The sequence below is a fragment of the Furipterus horrens genome, unplaced genomic scaffold, assembly GCF_987537825.1.
Source record: "Furipterus horrens unplaced genomic scaffold, mFurHor1.1.pri manual_scaffold_13, whole genome shotgun sequence".
NCBI lineage: Eukaryota > Metazoa > Chordata > Mammalia > Chiroptera > Furipteridae > Furipterus > Furipterus horrens.
Genome location: NW_028327183.1, coordinates 59058183 through 59072789, shown reverse-complemented (window position 1 = coordinate 59072789; position 14607 = coordinate 59058183). Strand labels below are relative to the sequence as shown.

At 41.8% G+C, this 14607-nt stretch overlaps 1 protein-coding gene across 1 annotated transcript; it reads right to left on the bottom strand.

Moving 5' to 3' along the window:
* Positions 1 to 286: 286 nt before the first annotated feature.
* LOC149995667 (uncharacterized) lies at positions 287 to 14313 on the bottom strand. Its single transcript, XM_090259280.1, has 3 exons — positions 14158 to 14313; positions 13717 to 13879; positions 287 to 1970 (listed from the first exon to the last, which is right to left on the bottom strand). The coding sequence occupies exons 1-3, from the start codon at positions 14311 to 14313 to the stop codon at positions 352 to 354; spliced, it is 1938 nt and encodes a 645-aa protein (XP_090115406.1). The 3' UTR covers positions 287 to 351.
* Between the last annotated feature and the right edge of the window lie 294 nt (positions 14314 to 14607).

Below are 14607 nucleotides of genomic sequence, written 5' to 3'. Positions count from 1 at the left end.
TAGTGTAAACTCTCTGATAAGAAGAGAAAGGATATAAAAAGAATTTAGTTTCTCATATCCACTGTACTCACAAGGCCTTTCACCACAGTGAAATCTCTGAATAGAATGGAGCTTAGTGCTACAACAGAATATTTCTCATATTGCCTGCATATATAAATCCTTCTTCCTGTGTGAGCTCTCAGAAGATAACAAAGGAAATGGCTAGAATATAAAAATTTATAAAATTTCCTTAACTTACAAGAACTTAGTCATTGTGAACTCTCGGATGACAATAAAGATTAATGTTACAAATAAAAATTTCCCACATTCACTGCACTTGTAAGGCTTTTCTTTTGTGTGAACTCTCTGAGGCTAAGAGAGGTGACAGCTACAGGTAAAGGATTTCCCACACTCACTGCACTCATAAGGTCTTTCTCCAGTGTGAACTCTGTGATGATAACGGAGGGCAGAACTACTTGTAAAAGATTTTCTACATTCACGGCACTCATAAGGCCTTTCTCCAGTATGAATTCTCTGATGATAATAAAGGGCAGAGCTACTGAAATAAGATTTCCCACATTCACCGCACTCATAAGGCCTTTCTCCAGTGTGAACCCTGTAATGTTTACGGAGGTCAGAGCTACTTGTAAAAGATTTTCCACATTCACCACACTGATAAGGCCTTTCTCCAGTGTGAACTCTGTAATGTTTACGGAGGGCAGAATTATTGGTAAAAGCTTTACCACATTCACCACACTCATAAGGCCTTTCTCCAGTGTGAACTTTCCGATGATTACAGAGGGCAGAGCTACTCATATAAGATTTCCCACATTCAGTGCACTCATAAGGCCTTTCTCCAGTGTGAACTCTGTGATGTTTACGGAGGGCAGAATTATTGGTAAATGATTTCCCACATTCACTGCACTCATAAGGCCTTTCTCCTTTGTGAACTCTCTGATGATAACAGAGGGCAGAACTACTGGTAAAAGATTTTCCACATTCACTGCACTCATAAGGCCTTTCTCCAGTGTGAACTCTCTGATGTTTACGGAGGTCAGAGCTCCAGGTAAAAGATTTCCCACATAAATGGCACTCATAAGGCCTTTCTCCAGTGTGAACTCTCTGATGATAAAGGAGGTCAGAGCTACTGGTAAAACATTTCCCACATGAACCGCACTCATAAGGCCTTTCTCCAGTGTGAACTCTATGGTGTTTATGGAGGGCGGAGCTACTGGTAAAAGATTTCCCACATTCACTGCACTCATAAGGTCTTTCTCCAGTGTGAACTCTGTGATGTTTACGAAGGGCAGAGCCACTGGTAAAAGATTTTCCACATTCACTGCACTCATATGGCTTTTCACCTGTGTGAATTTTCTGATGATAACGAAGACCAGAGATTCCTAGAAAACATTTTTCACATTCATGGCATGCATAACACCGTCTTCCAGTTTGGACAGCCTGGTCTAGAACAAGTGTGTGTTTGCAGCCAATGGCTTTCTTACATTCTTTTCCTTTGTGATAAAGTTTCCTCCTTTGAAAATCCACCCCAGATCTTGACGTTTCATCTGGCCTTTCCCTGGTGTGAGTAGCCTGTTGTTCAATATGTCCTGAGCTGGTAAAAACATTCCTCTCAAGCTCTCCGCAGGTAAAAAGCTTCTGAGACACATTGAGATTGCAGCCCTTCCCAAGTGAGGCGCTGTCCGCACCTTGTATGAAAGGCTTCTCTCTCACGTGCTGCTCCTGGTGCTGATGACACTGTGCACTGAAATAAAATGGTTCTGCACATGCCCCACACCTCAGCAGTGTCAGGCTCTGTTGTGTTCCCTGCTGGTCAACCAAGAGGAAAATGTCTCTCAAGATGCGCCCACAACTCTCACAGGGGTGGCTCTTCTGGGAAGACAAAGCTGAGTTGGGATCCTTTGCCTGCGAGACTCTTACAGAAACGTTCTGTTCACTGGGTGTCTCCGCATCCTCTGCTCCACAGCAGCAACCTGGACAAAAACAAACGCTGGTGAGCTTGATGTAGACTTAATAGTAAAAGAATATTCCCAACACAAATATCCATCTAGCAAAGCTAGGCATGCATCTATGGGATGATTTTCAAGACAAAGAGTTAGACTCTGAGGAAACGGCTATTACGTATTGGTAGGACCCAAAGGTCAGTAAATGGTGGAGACCTCACCAAAAAAGACACAAGCAAGGAATATATTTGAAGGAACCCAAATCACTAATTCTAAAGAACGTAAGCACCCCTATGTTCATTGCAGTGTTATTTACCATCATCAAGATATGGAAGTAGCCCGAGTGTCCATCAGTAGATGAGTGGATAAAACAACTACGGGACATTTACACAATGGAATACTACTTGGCTGAAAAAAAAAAAAAAAGGAAGTTTTACCCTTTGTGACAGTATGGATAGACCTGGAGAACATTATGCTACGTGAGATAATCCAGTCAGAGAAAGACAAACACCATATAATTTCACTCATATGTGGACTCTAATGAACAAAGTGAACTAACAAGCAGAATAAAGACAGACTCATAGATAGAAAGCAGGATGACAGCTAACAGTGCAGAAGGCGGGCTGTGAGGAGGGTCCAAGGTCAGGGGATTGAGTAAAAAGGAAAAAGGACTCATCAACACAGACAACAGTTTGATGACTATGCTGGGGTGGGGGGTATAAAGGGACTAAATGATAATGAAAAAGAATACAGTAAAAAATCATTTAAAAAAAAGCTATTAAGAACAAAAACACAGAAACAAACAAAAAAAGACACAGACATAGTATGGGAAACAAAGAAGAGAGGTAGGGTTTGCTAGTTTTACCTCCTCACATGGCTTCCTGTAGGACCTTTCCCTCTGGTGATGAGAGGCTGTGTAGAAGTCGAATGTGCCTAAGCCCATATAATACAGTTGCATCACAGCACATGATATTCAAGGTTGATATAAGAATACATGAGCCCTGACTGATGTGCCTTACTTGGCTGGATCATCGTTCAGTAAACTGAAAGGCTGCGGGTTCGATTCCTGGTCAGAGTACCTACCTAAGTTGTGGATTCAATCCCTGTCCCCAGTCAGGATGCATGCGAGACGCAACTGATTGATATTTCTCTCTCACATCTCTCCCTCTCTTTTCCTTCCTCTCTATAAAATCAACAAACATATCCACTAGTGAGGATTAACAAAATAATGCTCAAAAACAAGAATATGTGCACACTATGAGGTTCTGCAGGCACGGATCAAGGTTGGAGAGCAGTGACAAGAGGTGTGTGAGAGAAATGGTTGAGGTGAAGGGCTTAGGAAAATGGAGGGTCTTCATAGGCTGTGAATCCTTGGAGAAATGATAACTATTAGAACCAAGTAGTTGGAAAAGTGTCAACAACAAGCAAGGACAAATAGATTAAGGTGTGGGGCAGACAATGGTAACAAAACACTGTTAAATGAATAAGTTCCTAATTATGACCTTAACAAAGCCCTGGCATCAAGCCCTCACCAACTGCCATTCACCAAGTCAAAACCCCTTCTGAGCCCACACAGCCATGGATGGAGTCATGTCCCTCCTGTGATGCACAAATGACTCTTCCCCTTACCTCTCAGTTGAGCTATTCCACTGGATTCAGAAGAAATCCTAAGAGAGTAACAGAAGAATTGGATGGTAAGCCCTATGACAGAACAAGACAGCACAAAACAGACTCTAGCAAAAAGATCTCTGTGGGTGACATCAGCAAAATAGCAGACTAGGAGATATGTACAAGAATTTATCCACATTACATAAGCAAGTACACAGCTATCCACGAACAACAACGAACCTGCGCGAGGGGAGTAAGACGTTCCTTAAGGCAACCAGCAAATGAGAGAAGCATAAAAGGAAAACTGCTCAGAAAAAACTGAATAAGACTGGGCGAGCAAAGCTGTGTGCAGCTTGCCGGGGACAGAAGACAAGTCTTAAAGTTACTTCTATCAGCTACTGCGCTTGCTGCAGCATGGACTTTAGTGACCTATTTGGTGAAAAACCCTAAGAAACTTTGTTAGAAGGAAACCTAGGAGCCCCTGGAACATGGAAAGAAAAACATGAGAAAAGGAAAAGAGTAGGAAGTTTATAAAAAAATATTCTGAAGATTGACTTCCCAAATCTGAAAAGACATGGGAACAATCAAGCTCATGGTTTCTCATAGGTCCCTGTACAGTTTAATGGAAGTATGGCGCCACCAAGACACATTACATTAAAAGTGTCAAAAATGGAAAGTAAAGAAAATTTTGAAAGCACACACACACAGACACAAAAAAAACAACAAACATTTCACACAGAAGGTATGTACCCATAATGCTATAAAGTTTATTTCCTTGAAAAAGACTTGAAGGCTACAAGAAAATCAAATGATATTTTGAAAACACTAAAAGAAAAAAATCTGCAAAGCAATGGTATTTACTCAGAAAATTTGTTCTTCAGAAATAAGCAAGACATTCCCAGATGAAGAAAAGCTGAGGAGGTACATTGTCATGCAACCTGACTCATTACAAATGCCAAAGGAAGTTCTTCTCCAAGTTGAAATGAAAGAAAACTTAACAGAAACATGAATACAAAAAAAGAAGTATAAAACTCACTGCTAAATCTGAGTGGAATAAAAATTCACAATATCACAACACTGCATTGGTGGAATGTACATTACTAAACACTATTCTAAAGGTTAAAAATTAAAACTAGTAAGAACAACAAAGCTAACGTTGTGGCAGAGATGGGAGGGGGCTGGCTGGGCTCACACAGGCATCAGCTGAAGGGACAGATAAGTATCTCGGCAGCCTAGGGTTCCCCTGAGAAGGGTGGAGTCTACACCCCCAGCTGGGCTTCCCAGCCTACAGCAACAGAGCTTAGAGTAAAATAGCATCCAGCTGTGAAAAGTAAAATGCCACAGGTTATTTTTTGCCAGCCAGAGACAGAGAGTTCTTAAAGGGATCATGCATGAAAATACACTGGAACTCACTTACCCTGGGCTCTAGCAGAGGGAGGGCACAGTGGGCTACAGACACTTGAGAGTTTGGGGCAGTGGCTTTGAGGAGAGAACTGAGGGAGCAGCTGACAGGGTCCCAGTGCTAACTCGTCCCCCATTCGGCAGGCAGACTACTCCCCTCCAGGCCTGAGGGGAAGCAATAGCACCACCCACAGGAATTAATCTGCCCTACCTGGCAGGTGCTTAATCCTGACTGCTCAGCACAGATTGAACAGATTAACAACTGAAGGAGACAGACAAAGGCAGTGGATTTCTGGTAGTCTCGAACAGGCTGTCCAGGTCCAGACAGGGACATGATCTGATATCACCAGGGGAAGATCCAGGAAGTGCACCCCTGCAACAGTATAGAAGACATGGTGGGAGGAGTGACTCTCAGTCAGCTAGATGGAGGGAAGGACCCACCAAAGAACAACACAACAACAACCAAAACCCAAGTGCAACCAGACAGCTCAAATAAGCAGCATAAAGGGCATCCCAAGAGCATCAAGTTCAGGAGATCAAGAAGACTGCACCACTGAATCCCACAGGTCTCCTACCACAGAAGGTCACAATAAAAGACAGGAAGTCAAAGCAGATTGATCTACGAAATAGAAATAAACAAGAAGAGTCACAAAAAATGGGGAGACAAAAAAACAACCCACCATCGAAACAAGAGGAGGAATCCCCAGAAAGAGTGCTAAATGAAATAGAGGCAAGCAAACTATCAGACATGGAATTGAAAATAATGATTATAGGGAAGCTCAATGGGCTCAGCGAGTGCAAAGAAAACTACTAAGAACTTTAGGGGAACTATGAAAAACTCCAGGGAAGCTACAGGGATCTTACTGAGAACTACACCAGCATTAAAAATGACATAGAAACTATCAATAAGAGCCAGGAGAAAATGAAGAATACAACTTCTGAATTGAAAAACACGGTAGAAGGAATCAAAAGCAGGCTAGATGAAGCAGAGGATCAGATCAGCGAGCTGGAGGACAACATAGAGAAGAATTCCCAGGCAGTGCAACAAAACGAAAAAAGACTGAAAAAGAATAAAAAAGTTTTAAAAGAGCTGCAGGACAACATGAAACATAGCAATATCCATATCACAGGGATACCCGAAGATGAGGAGCAAGGGATAGAAAACCTGTTTGAAAAATTAATGACAGAAAACCTCCCTAACTTGGTGAGAGAAAAAGTCACACTAGTCCAGGAAGCACAGAGGGTCCCAATGAAGATGAACCCAAAGAGGCCCACTCCAAGACACATCATAATTAAAATGGCAAAATTCAAAGACAAAGATAGAATCCAAAAAGCAGAAAGACAGAAACAGCTAAAAACATACAAGGGAGCTCCAACAAGGTTACCAACTTATTTCTCAACAGAAACACTACAAGCCAGGAGAGAATGGCAAAAAATATTCCAAGCAATGAAAAACAAAGGCCTACAACCAAGACTACTCTACCCAGCAAGGCTCTCATTCAAAATGGAAGGTGAAATAAGGAGTTTCCCAGACAAAAGAAGGCTAAAAGAGAGAGACAGGGAGGAACACAGGTACAAAGGGGGAAAATGACAATGAATAAGTACCTATCAATAATAACCTTAAATGTAAATGCCCTAAATGCACCAATCAAAAGACATAGGGTAGCTGAATGAATAAGAAAACATGACCCACATATATGCTGTCTACAAGAGACCCACCTCAGAACAAAAGGTCTACACAGATTAAAAGTGAAGGGTTTGGAAAAAAGTATTTCAAGCAAACGGGCATGAAAAAAAAGCTAGGGTAGCAATACTTATATCAGACAAAACAGATTTCACAACAAAGGCCATAAAAAGAGATAAAGAACGACGTTTCATAATACTTAAGGGAACAATCCACCAAAAAGATATAACTGTTGTAAAACATATATGTACCCAACATAGGAGCACCCAAATATATAAGAAAAATCTTGGAGGACTTCAAGAAGGATATTGACAGCAACACATTCATAGTACAGGATTTTAACACCCCACTGTCAACAATGGACAGATCTTCCAAGCAAAGAAACAAAAAGGAAATTGTGGCAATCAACAGCACTCTAGATCAAAGGGACTTAATTGATATACAGTGATCCCTCACTTATCACGACCCCCCTGCGATAGGTGAAAATCCGCGAAGTAGGAACCTTACATTTATTTTTTAATTTATGGAAAAATCCCTCGATATAGCTAAAAATCCGCGATAAATAATAAAATATAATATTTTTAAAAATCCCGTGATACAGAGAGGCCGTGATAAGTGAACCGCGATATAGAGAGGGGCTACTGTATACAGAACATTTCACCCCAAGAAGCAAAATACACATTCTTTTCAAATGCACATGGGGCATTTTCAAAGACAGACCACATGGCAGGACACAAAACAAGCCTCAAAAAATTCAAGAAAATTAAAATTATATCAAGCATCTGCTCAGATCACAACAGCTTGAAACTAGAAACCAACCTCAAGGAAAAAACCAAAAAACACTCAAATTCATGAAGACTGAATAAGATGCTATTAAACAATGAATAGGTTAACAAGGAGATCAAAGAAGAAATAAATAAGTTTCTGGAAACAAATGAAAATGAACACACAATAGCCCAAAACCCATGGGACACAGCGAAAGCAGTCCTGACAGGAAAGTTCACAGCAATACAGGCCTACCTAAAAAGGATAGGAGAATCTCAGATATACAACCTAACCCTACATCTACAAGAACTAGAGAAACAACAATAAACAAAGCCCTGAGTGAGTAGAAGGAAGGAAATAATCAAGATTAGAGAAGAATTAAATGACAGAGAGGCTAAAAGAACAATTCAAAGTATCAATAAATCCAGGAGCTGGTTCTTCGAAAAGATAAAACAAAATTGACAAGCCTTTAACCAGACTCATCAAGAAAAAAAAGAAAAAGAGAGAGGACCCAAATAAATACAATTAGAAACATAAGAGGAGAAATCACAACCGATAACACAGAATTACAAAGGATTTTAAGAAATCACTACAAACAACTATATGCCAAGAAATATGACAACCTGGATGAAATGGACAAATTTCTGGAAACATACAATCTTCCAAAACTGAATCAATAAGAAGCAGAAAGCCTGAATAAACCAATAACAACTAATGAAACTGAAGCAGTATCAAAAACTCATGGCACACAAAAGCCCAGGACCAGATGGCTTCACAGGAGATTTTTACCAAACATTTAGGGAAGACCTAACTCCTATCCTTCTCAAACTATTCCAAAAAATTCAAGAAGGAAGACTCCCAAATTCTATGAAGCCAGTATTACCCTAATTCCAAAACCAGGTCAAGATACAACAAAGAAAGAAAACTACAGGCCAATATCACTGATGAACAAAGATGCTAAAATCCTCAACACAATATTGACAAACCAGATCCAGCAACACATTAGAAAGATCATACACCACGATCAAGTGGAATCCATCCCAGGGATGCAAGAATGGTTTAATATCTGCAAATCAATTAACGTAATACACCACATAAACAAAATGAAAGAAAAAAATCACATGACCATATCGATAGATGCTGAAAAAGCACTTGATAAAGTACAACACCCATTTATGATAAAAACGCTCAGCAAAGTGGGAATAAAGGGAGCAGACCTCAATATAATAAAGGCCATATACAAGAGACCTGCAGCCAATGTCATATTCAACAAGCAAAACTGAAAGCTATCCCCTAAGATCAGGAACAAAAAAGGGATGTCCACTTTCTCCACTTCTTTTTTAAAAAACCTAATTAATTAATTAGTTTGTTTATTTATTTATTTTATTTTTAGAGAGAGGGGAAAGGAGAGAGGGAGAGAAACATCACTGTGTGGTTGCCTCTCACTCGTGCCCCCAACTGGGGACCTGATGTGCAACCTAGTCATGTGCCCTGACTGGGAATTGAACCAGCGACACTTGATTCGCAGGCCGACGCTCAGTCCACTGAGTCACAGCAGCTTGGGCTCCACTTCTGTTCAACATAGTTTTGGAAGTTCTAGTCACAGTAATCAGAGAAGAAAAAGAAATAAAAGGCATCCAAATTGTAAAGGAGGAAGTAAAACTGTCATTATTTGCAAATGACATGATAATGTACATAGAAAACCCTATAGGCACTACCAAAAATTTACTTGACCTAATAAATGAATTTGGCAAAACACCAGGATACAAAGTCAATATTCAAAAAATTGAAGGCATTTTTGTACACCAACAACGAAATATCAGAGATAGAAACTAGAAAAAAAAAAATCGCATTTACTATAGCAACAAGAACAATAAAGTACTCAGGAATAAACTTAACTGAGGAGGTAAAAGACCTGTACTTGGAAAACTAAAGAACACTGAAGAAAGAAATTAAGGAAGATACAAATAAATGGAAGCATATACCATGTTCATGAGTGGGAAGAATCAACATCATTAAAATGTCTATACTACCCCAAAGCAATTTATAGATTCAACACAATACCTATTAAAATACCAATGACATATTTCACAGAGCTACAACAAATACTTCAAAAATTTATATGGAATCAAAAATGACCCCGAATAGCCTCAGCAATCTTGAGAAAGAAGAACAAAGTAGCAGGAATCACAAGACCTGATATCAAACTATATTACAAAGCCACGGTAATCAAAACAATCTGGCACTGGCATGAGAACAGACAAGCAGATCAGTGGAACAGAATAGAGAGCCCAGAAATAAACCCAGGTCCTTATGGTCAATTAATATTTGATAAAGGGGGAAGGACGATAAAATGGAGTAAAAATAGCCTCTTTAATAAATGGTGCTGGTTGAAAAACCAAAAAAAAAAAAGAATTTGAGAAGAAACCAAATTGCACACTTTTTTTTTTTTAAATGCTGTAATTCAAACCTGCAACAAATTAAAATCATGCTATTTCAAAGTAAAAATAAATAAATAAATGAATGGTGCTGGGAGAACTGGACAGGGAAATGAAAAAAATGAAACTAGACCACCAACTTACACCCTACATCAGAATAAACTCAAGATGGATCAAAGATTTAAATGTAAGCTGTGACACCATAAAAGTCCTAGAGGAAAACATAGGCAGTAAAATCTCAGATATCCCACACAACAATATTTTCATCAACAGATCTCCTAGGGCAAGGGAAAAAAAGGAAAGAATAAACAAATGGGACTACATCAAACTAAAGAGTTTCTGCTAAGCAAAAGAAAACATCAGCAAGATGAAAAGGGAACCAACCATATGGGAAAATATATTTGCCAATGATACCTCAGAAAAGAGACTGATCTCCAAAATATATAAAGAACTTATACGACTCAACACCAGGAAGACAGACAATCCAATAAAAAAATGGGCAAAGGACCTGAACAAACACTTCTCTAAGGAGGATATACAGAGGGCCCGTAGGCACATGAAAGGATGCTCAACATCATTAGCCATCAGAGAGATGCAAATAAAAACCACAATGAAACACCCCCTCACACCAGTCAGAATGGCCATCATCAACAAACCAACAAACAACAAGTACTGGTGAGGATGTGGAGAAATGGGAACCCTATTGCACTGTGGTGGGAGTGCAGACTAGTGCAGCTACTATGGAAAACAGTATGGAATTTCCTCAAAAAATTAAAAATGGAACTGCCTTTTGATCCAGCGATTCCACTGCTGGGATTATACCTGAAGAATCTTGAAACCCTAATTCAAAACAAACTTTGCACCCCTATGTTCACAGCAGCACTGTTTACAATAGCTAAGTGCTGGAAACAGCCTAAGCGCCCATCAGTGGAGGAATGGATCAAAAAACAGTGCTACATTTATACAATGGAATACTATGTAGAAGAAAGAAAGAACTCCTACCCTCCATGACAGCATGGATGGAACTGGAGTTTTATGCTTAGTGAAATAAGCCAGGTGGCAAAAGACAAATACCATATGATCTCACCTAATACAGGAGACTAATGAACAAAACAAATGGGCAAAACAAGCAGAGACCTGGAAACAAGGGTCAGACTGACAGTGACCAGAGGGGAGCGGGGTGGGGAGAATAGGAGAAAAAAGGGGAAGGGTCTAGTCAAGGAGCTAGTATAAATGACCCATGGACATGAACAACAGGGTGGGGATTGACTGTGGGAGAAGCGGGGGTGGGCAGGACAGGGGAGAGCAACTGGGGGAAAATGGGACAGCTATAATAGAACAATTAAATATTTTAAAAATGGAATAAAAAAAAAGCTAATGTTGTGTACCTTAATAGATATACCATATAAAAAGATGTGAACTGTGATATCACAAACATATAAAGGGGTGGTGTGGTAAAGTCAAAGGGTACAATTTTTGTATGTAATTGAAGCTGCCACCAGGAGAAAATGGACTATAGAGTGTATTAGTTGTTTTACGTAAGTCTTTCAGAAACCACAAGCACATACCTATGTAATAGAGAAAGAAATCTAAGCAAACCACTATAGGAAATGATGAAATCACAAAGGAAAACAGTGACATAAAAAGACAAACAGACTAACTAAAAAAGAGCCAGAAACCAATGATGAAGTGGCAGTAGTAGGCTCTACAATAAATTCTCCAATCAAAAGACAGATTGGCTGGAGATAGTAAAAACAAACAAATTAAAAACAAACAAACATAAGACACAATATATATGCTACTTACAAGAGACTCCCTAAACCTTTATGGACACAAACAGCCTGAAAATAAAAACAGGAAAACATAGTCCTTGGAAATAAAACCAAAAGAGGGCTGGAATAGCTAAAACTCTATCTGACAAAATAGACTACCTCAAACATTGTCAAAAAAGATAAAGGTCATCACAGAATGATAAAGGAGTCAATTCATCAAAAGGACAACAATTTTAAGTATTAAGCACCTAACAACATATATTAAGTATATTAAGCAAATAATATCAGAACTGAAGGCACATAAAAGAAGACCAGTATTAGTTCAGTATTAGAAGGGAACTTCAATATTCCCCTTTTGACAGTAACTAGATCACCCATCTAAAAGCACTAAGGAATCACTGAAGCTTCACTAGTTTAGAACAAGCAGAAGTCATAAATATATACAGAATATTCCATCCAAATGTAGCAGATGCGTTGTTGTCAAGGGCACATGAAACATTCTCTAGGTAGATCATATGTTAGATCCAAAAACAAGTCCCTAACTTTCTGAATAAATCACTCCGAGTGTCTTATCTGATCACAGTGGTAGAAAACTAGAAATCAATTTTAGTTTTAAGAAAGCTGGAATATTCTCAAATATGATGAAATTAAACACAATACTCCTGAACAGCCAGGGGGGTTAAAGAAAAAAATGAGAGATAACTCAACATCTAGGGGCAAAAGGAAATAAAAATACAACATACCAAAGCTCATGTACGTGCAGAAAATGTAATTCTAACAGCAAATTTTGTAGTGATAAATGCCCACCTTAAGACAAAAGATCTCAAACAACCTAAACTTGAACCTCAGGAACCTAGACAAACATGAAGGAACTAAACCCAAAGTTAGCAAAGGAAAAAAATACAGTAAATATTAGAAAAGTCATAGACAAAATAAAGACAAGAAAAACAAAAACAAAAGAATATCATAGTTAAGATATGTTTTTTGAGGGGCTGCAGGAGGAGCTTGCTGAGGCCATGGAAGGCAGCCTAGGACAGGACTGGCTGAGAAGCTGAACACTTCTAGAACCAATGAAAATAAAAAGAGGGCAAGCTCTGTGGTTCAAGAGCTCTTTTTGGCTCTCCGGCTGGCTCTCTCTCTCAGGCTCCGGCTCCAGCTCTCTGGCTCCTGGACTGGCTGGCTCTCTCAAACTTGCTCTCAGGCTCTTCTTCCTCAAGGATGCCTGGATGATGGTGCTGCAGCTGCCTGCATTTCCCAACGGACAATATCTTGTATGGGAAGGAACTCTGGGCGCAGCTGAGGATAGGGCTGGTCTGGCAGAGGGTGGCAGGTTTATTCTCTGGGTGTGCTAGAGGGAACAGGCTCTGAGGCAGAAGCCTGCCATTCTTCCACAATTGTGTGTAGCTTTTACGTATTATGTTGTTTTATTGTGTACACTAACCCCATAGAAACTAACAGGGGAAAAGATAGGAGAACCCAGGTGTTAAGAGTTTAGCCTTAAATTAAAGCGGTGACTTGATAGGCTTTCATGACTGCTTTTGAATAAAGACTCCTTTCCTTTATCACCAAACCTTTGCCTCTGGAAGTTTGCCTAGAGGGTGGCGGCGGGCAGCGGGACCCCAAGTTGCTGTTTGATAACAACATAACCCAACATACAGGAAATCGTCAACATTCCACTACAAACTTCTGAAATTAGTAAGTAAATTCCGTAAAAATACAGGATACAGAATGAACATACAAACATCAGTTCCGTATTTATACACTAACAATAAAGCTTTGCAGAGACGTTCAATATGTACAAAACACCAAAAGGAATATGTATAAAAAATGCATTTCCTTGCTCATCAAGGTGGAATGTATTCGGTTCCCTGCAAGGCCACCAACCACAAATCCTTCCCTGTGAGGGTTCACTAGAGCCGGTGTTGGGGCCAGAGGATGAGAAGCGGCAGCGCGGACGAGGAGCCCCGCCACGGCCAGGACCTGCCCGGGAAACCGGGGACGCGGGCAGTGCCCACAGTCCGCACGTGAGCACAGCGCGCCCTCGGGAGAAGAGGCTCCGGGGAAATGCCGACCCTGCTCGAGGTCGCCGGGAGAGAGCGGGGTCTTACCCTGCGAGGATGTAAGAGCGAAGTTCTCCCGCATCACACGCAGGTACAGGCGTCTCTGCGCCTCGTCCAGGAGGCGCCATTCACTCCTGGAGAAACACACGGCGACATCCGCAAAGGTCACGACAACCTGTCGGGATGAACACAAATGAGCCCGGGAGTCAGTCTGAGACCCGCAATCCCACTCGATACAAAACTTCCCCACGTTCCACGTGCTCCCAGCTCAGAGCGGACAACCCCCTCTGCGCTGCGCCCCGACTCGGAACGTTTCATGCCGGCCCGGGAAGGGCCCCGGGGTCGCGGCTCCGCCCGGGGGAGGCGCCCCCGCACGTGCTTACTTGGCGGCCCCTTCGCACCCGCCAGAGCCTCGCTGTCCCTGACGCCCCGCGCCCGGGCTGTGGGGTTCGGTGGGGGGCGAGGAGGGCCCCGGGGACGCGCGCTCACCTCCGCCGGGCGCCTCATCGCGGCCGCGGTCCGCGCACCCTGGGCGCAGCCAGGCGGGAGCGGCGGGCGAGGAGCGCCCCGGGCGCTGGAGTTCCCGGCCCGGCCCGGCCCTGGCGCCTCCCTCCCGGGCAGCATCACGCAGGCTGCAGCGACCATCACTGCCCCACCTTCTCCATCGGGTTCTGAGAGGCGGTTCGAACAGAAACTGAGACCAGAGGAACGAACCGCCAGGACCGACGGGAAGCCCCACCCTCCACGGGTGTCCGAACGGAAACGCCTTCACCGCGCGTCTAAGGCCTCAGCGTCCCGGGGCTCCACGCCGGCCTCCTGGGTAATGTAGTTCCTACGCTCCGAGCCCGGGCGCTGTCTCTCCCCGGCGGACCCCAGGAGCGCATTTGCAGAGACCTCCAAGAATACACTAGACTAGTAACTGCGCTCTGTCGCCCCCAC

Bases quoted from the DNA above. Each gene is read 5' to 3' on its own strand.
- LOC149995667 (XM_090259280.1), bottom strand. From the start codon at position 14,313: ATGGTCGCTGCAGCCTGCGTGATGCTGCCCGGGAGGGAGGCGCCAGGG. The intron at 13,880-14,157 runs GTGAGCGCGCGT...TGCGGGTCTCAG, and splicing joins CGATGAGGCGCCCGGCGGAG to ACTGACTCCCGGGCTCATTT. The intron at 1,971-13,716 runs GTAAGACCCCGC...GTTTTTGTCCAG, and splicing joins CGCTCTTACATCCTCGCAGG to GTTGCTGCTGTGGAGCAGAG.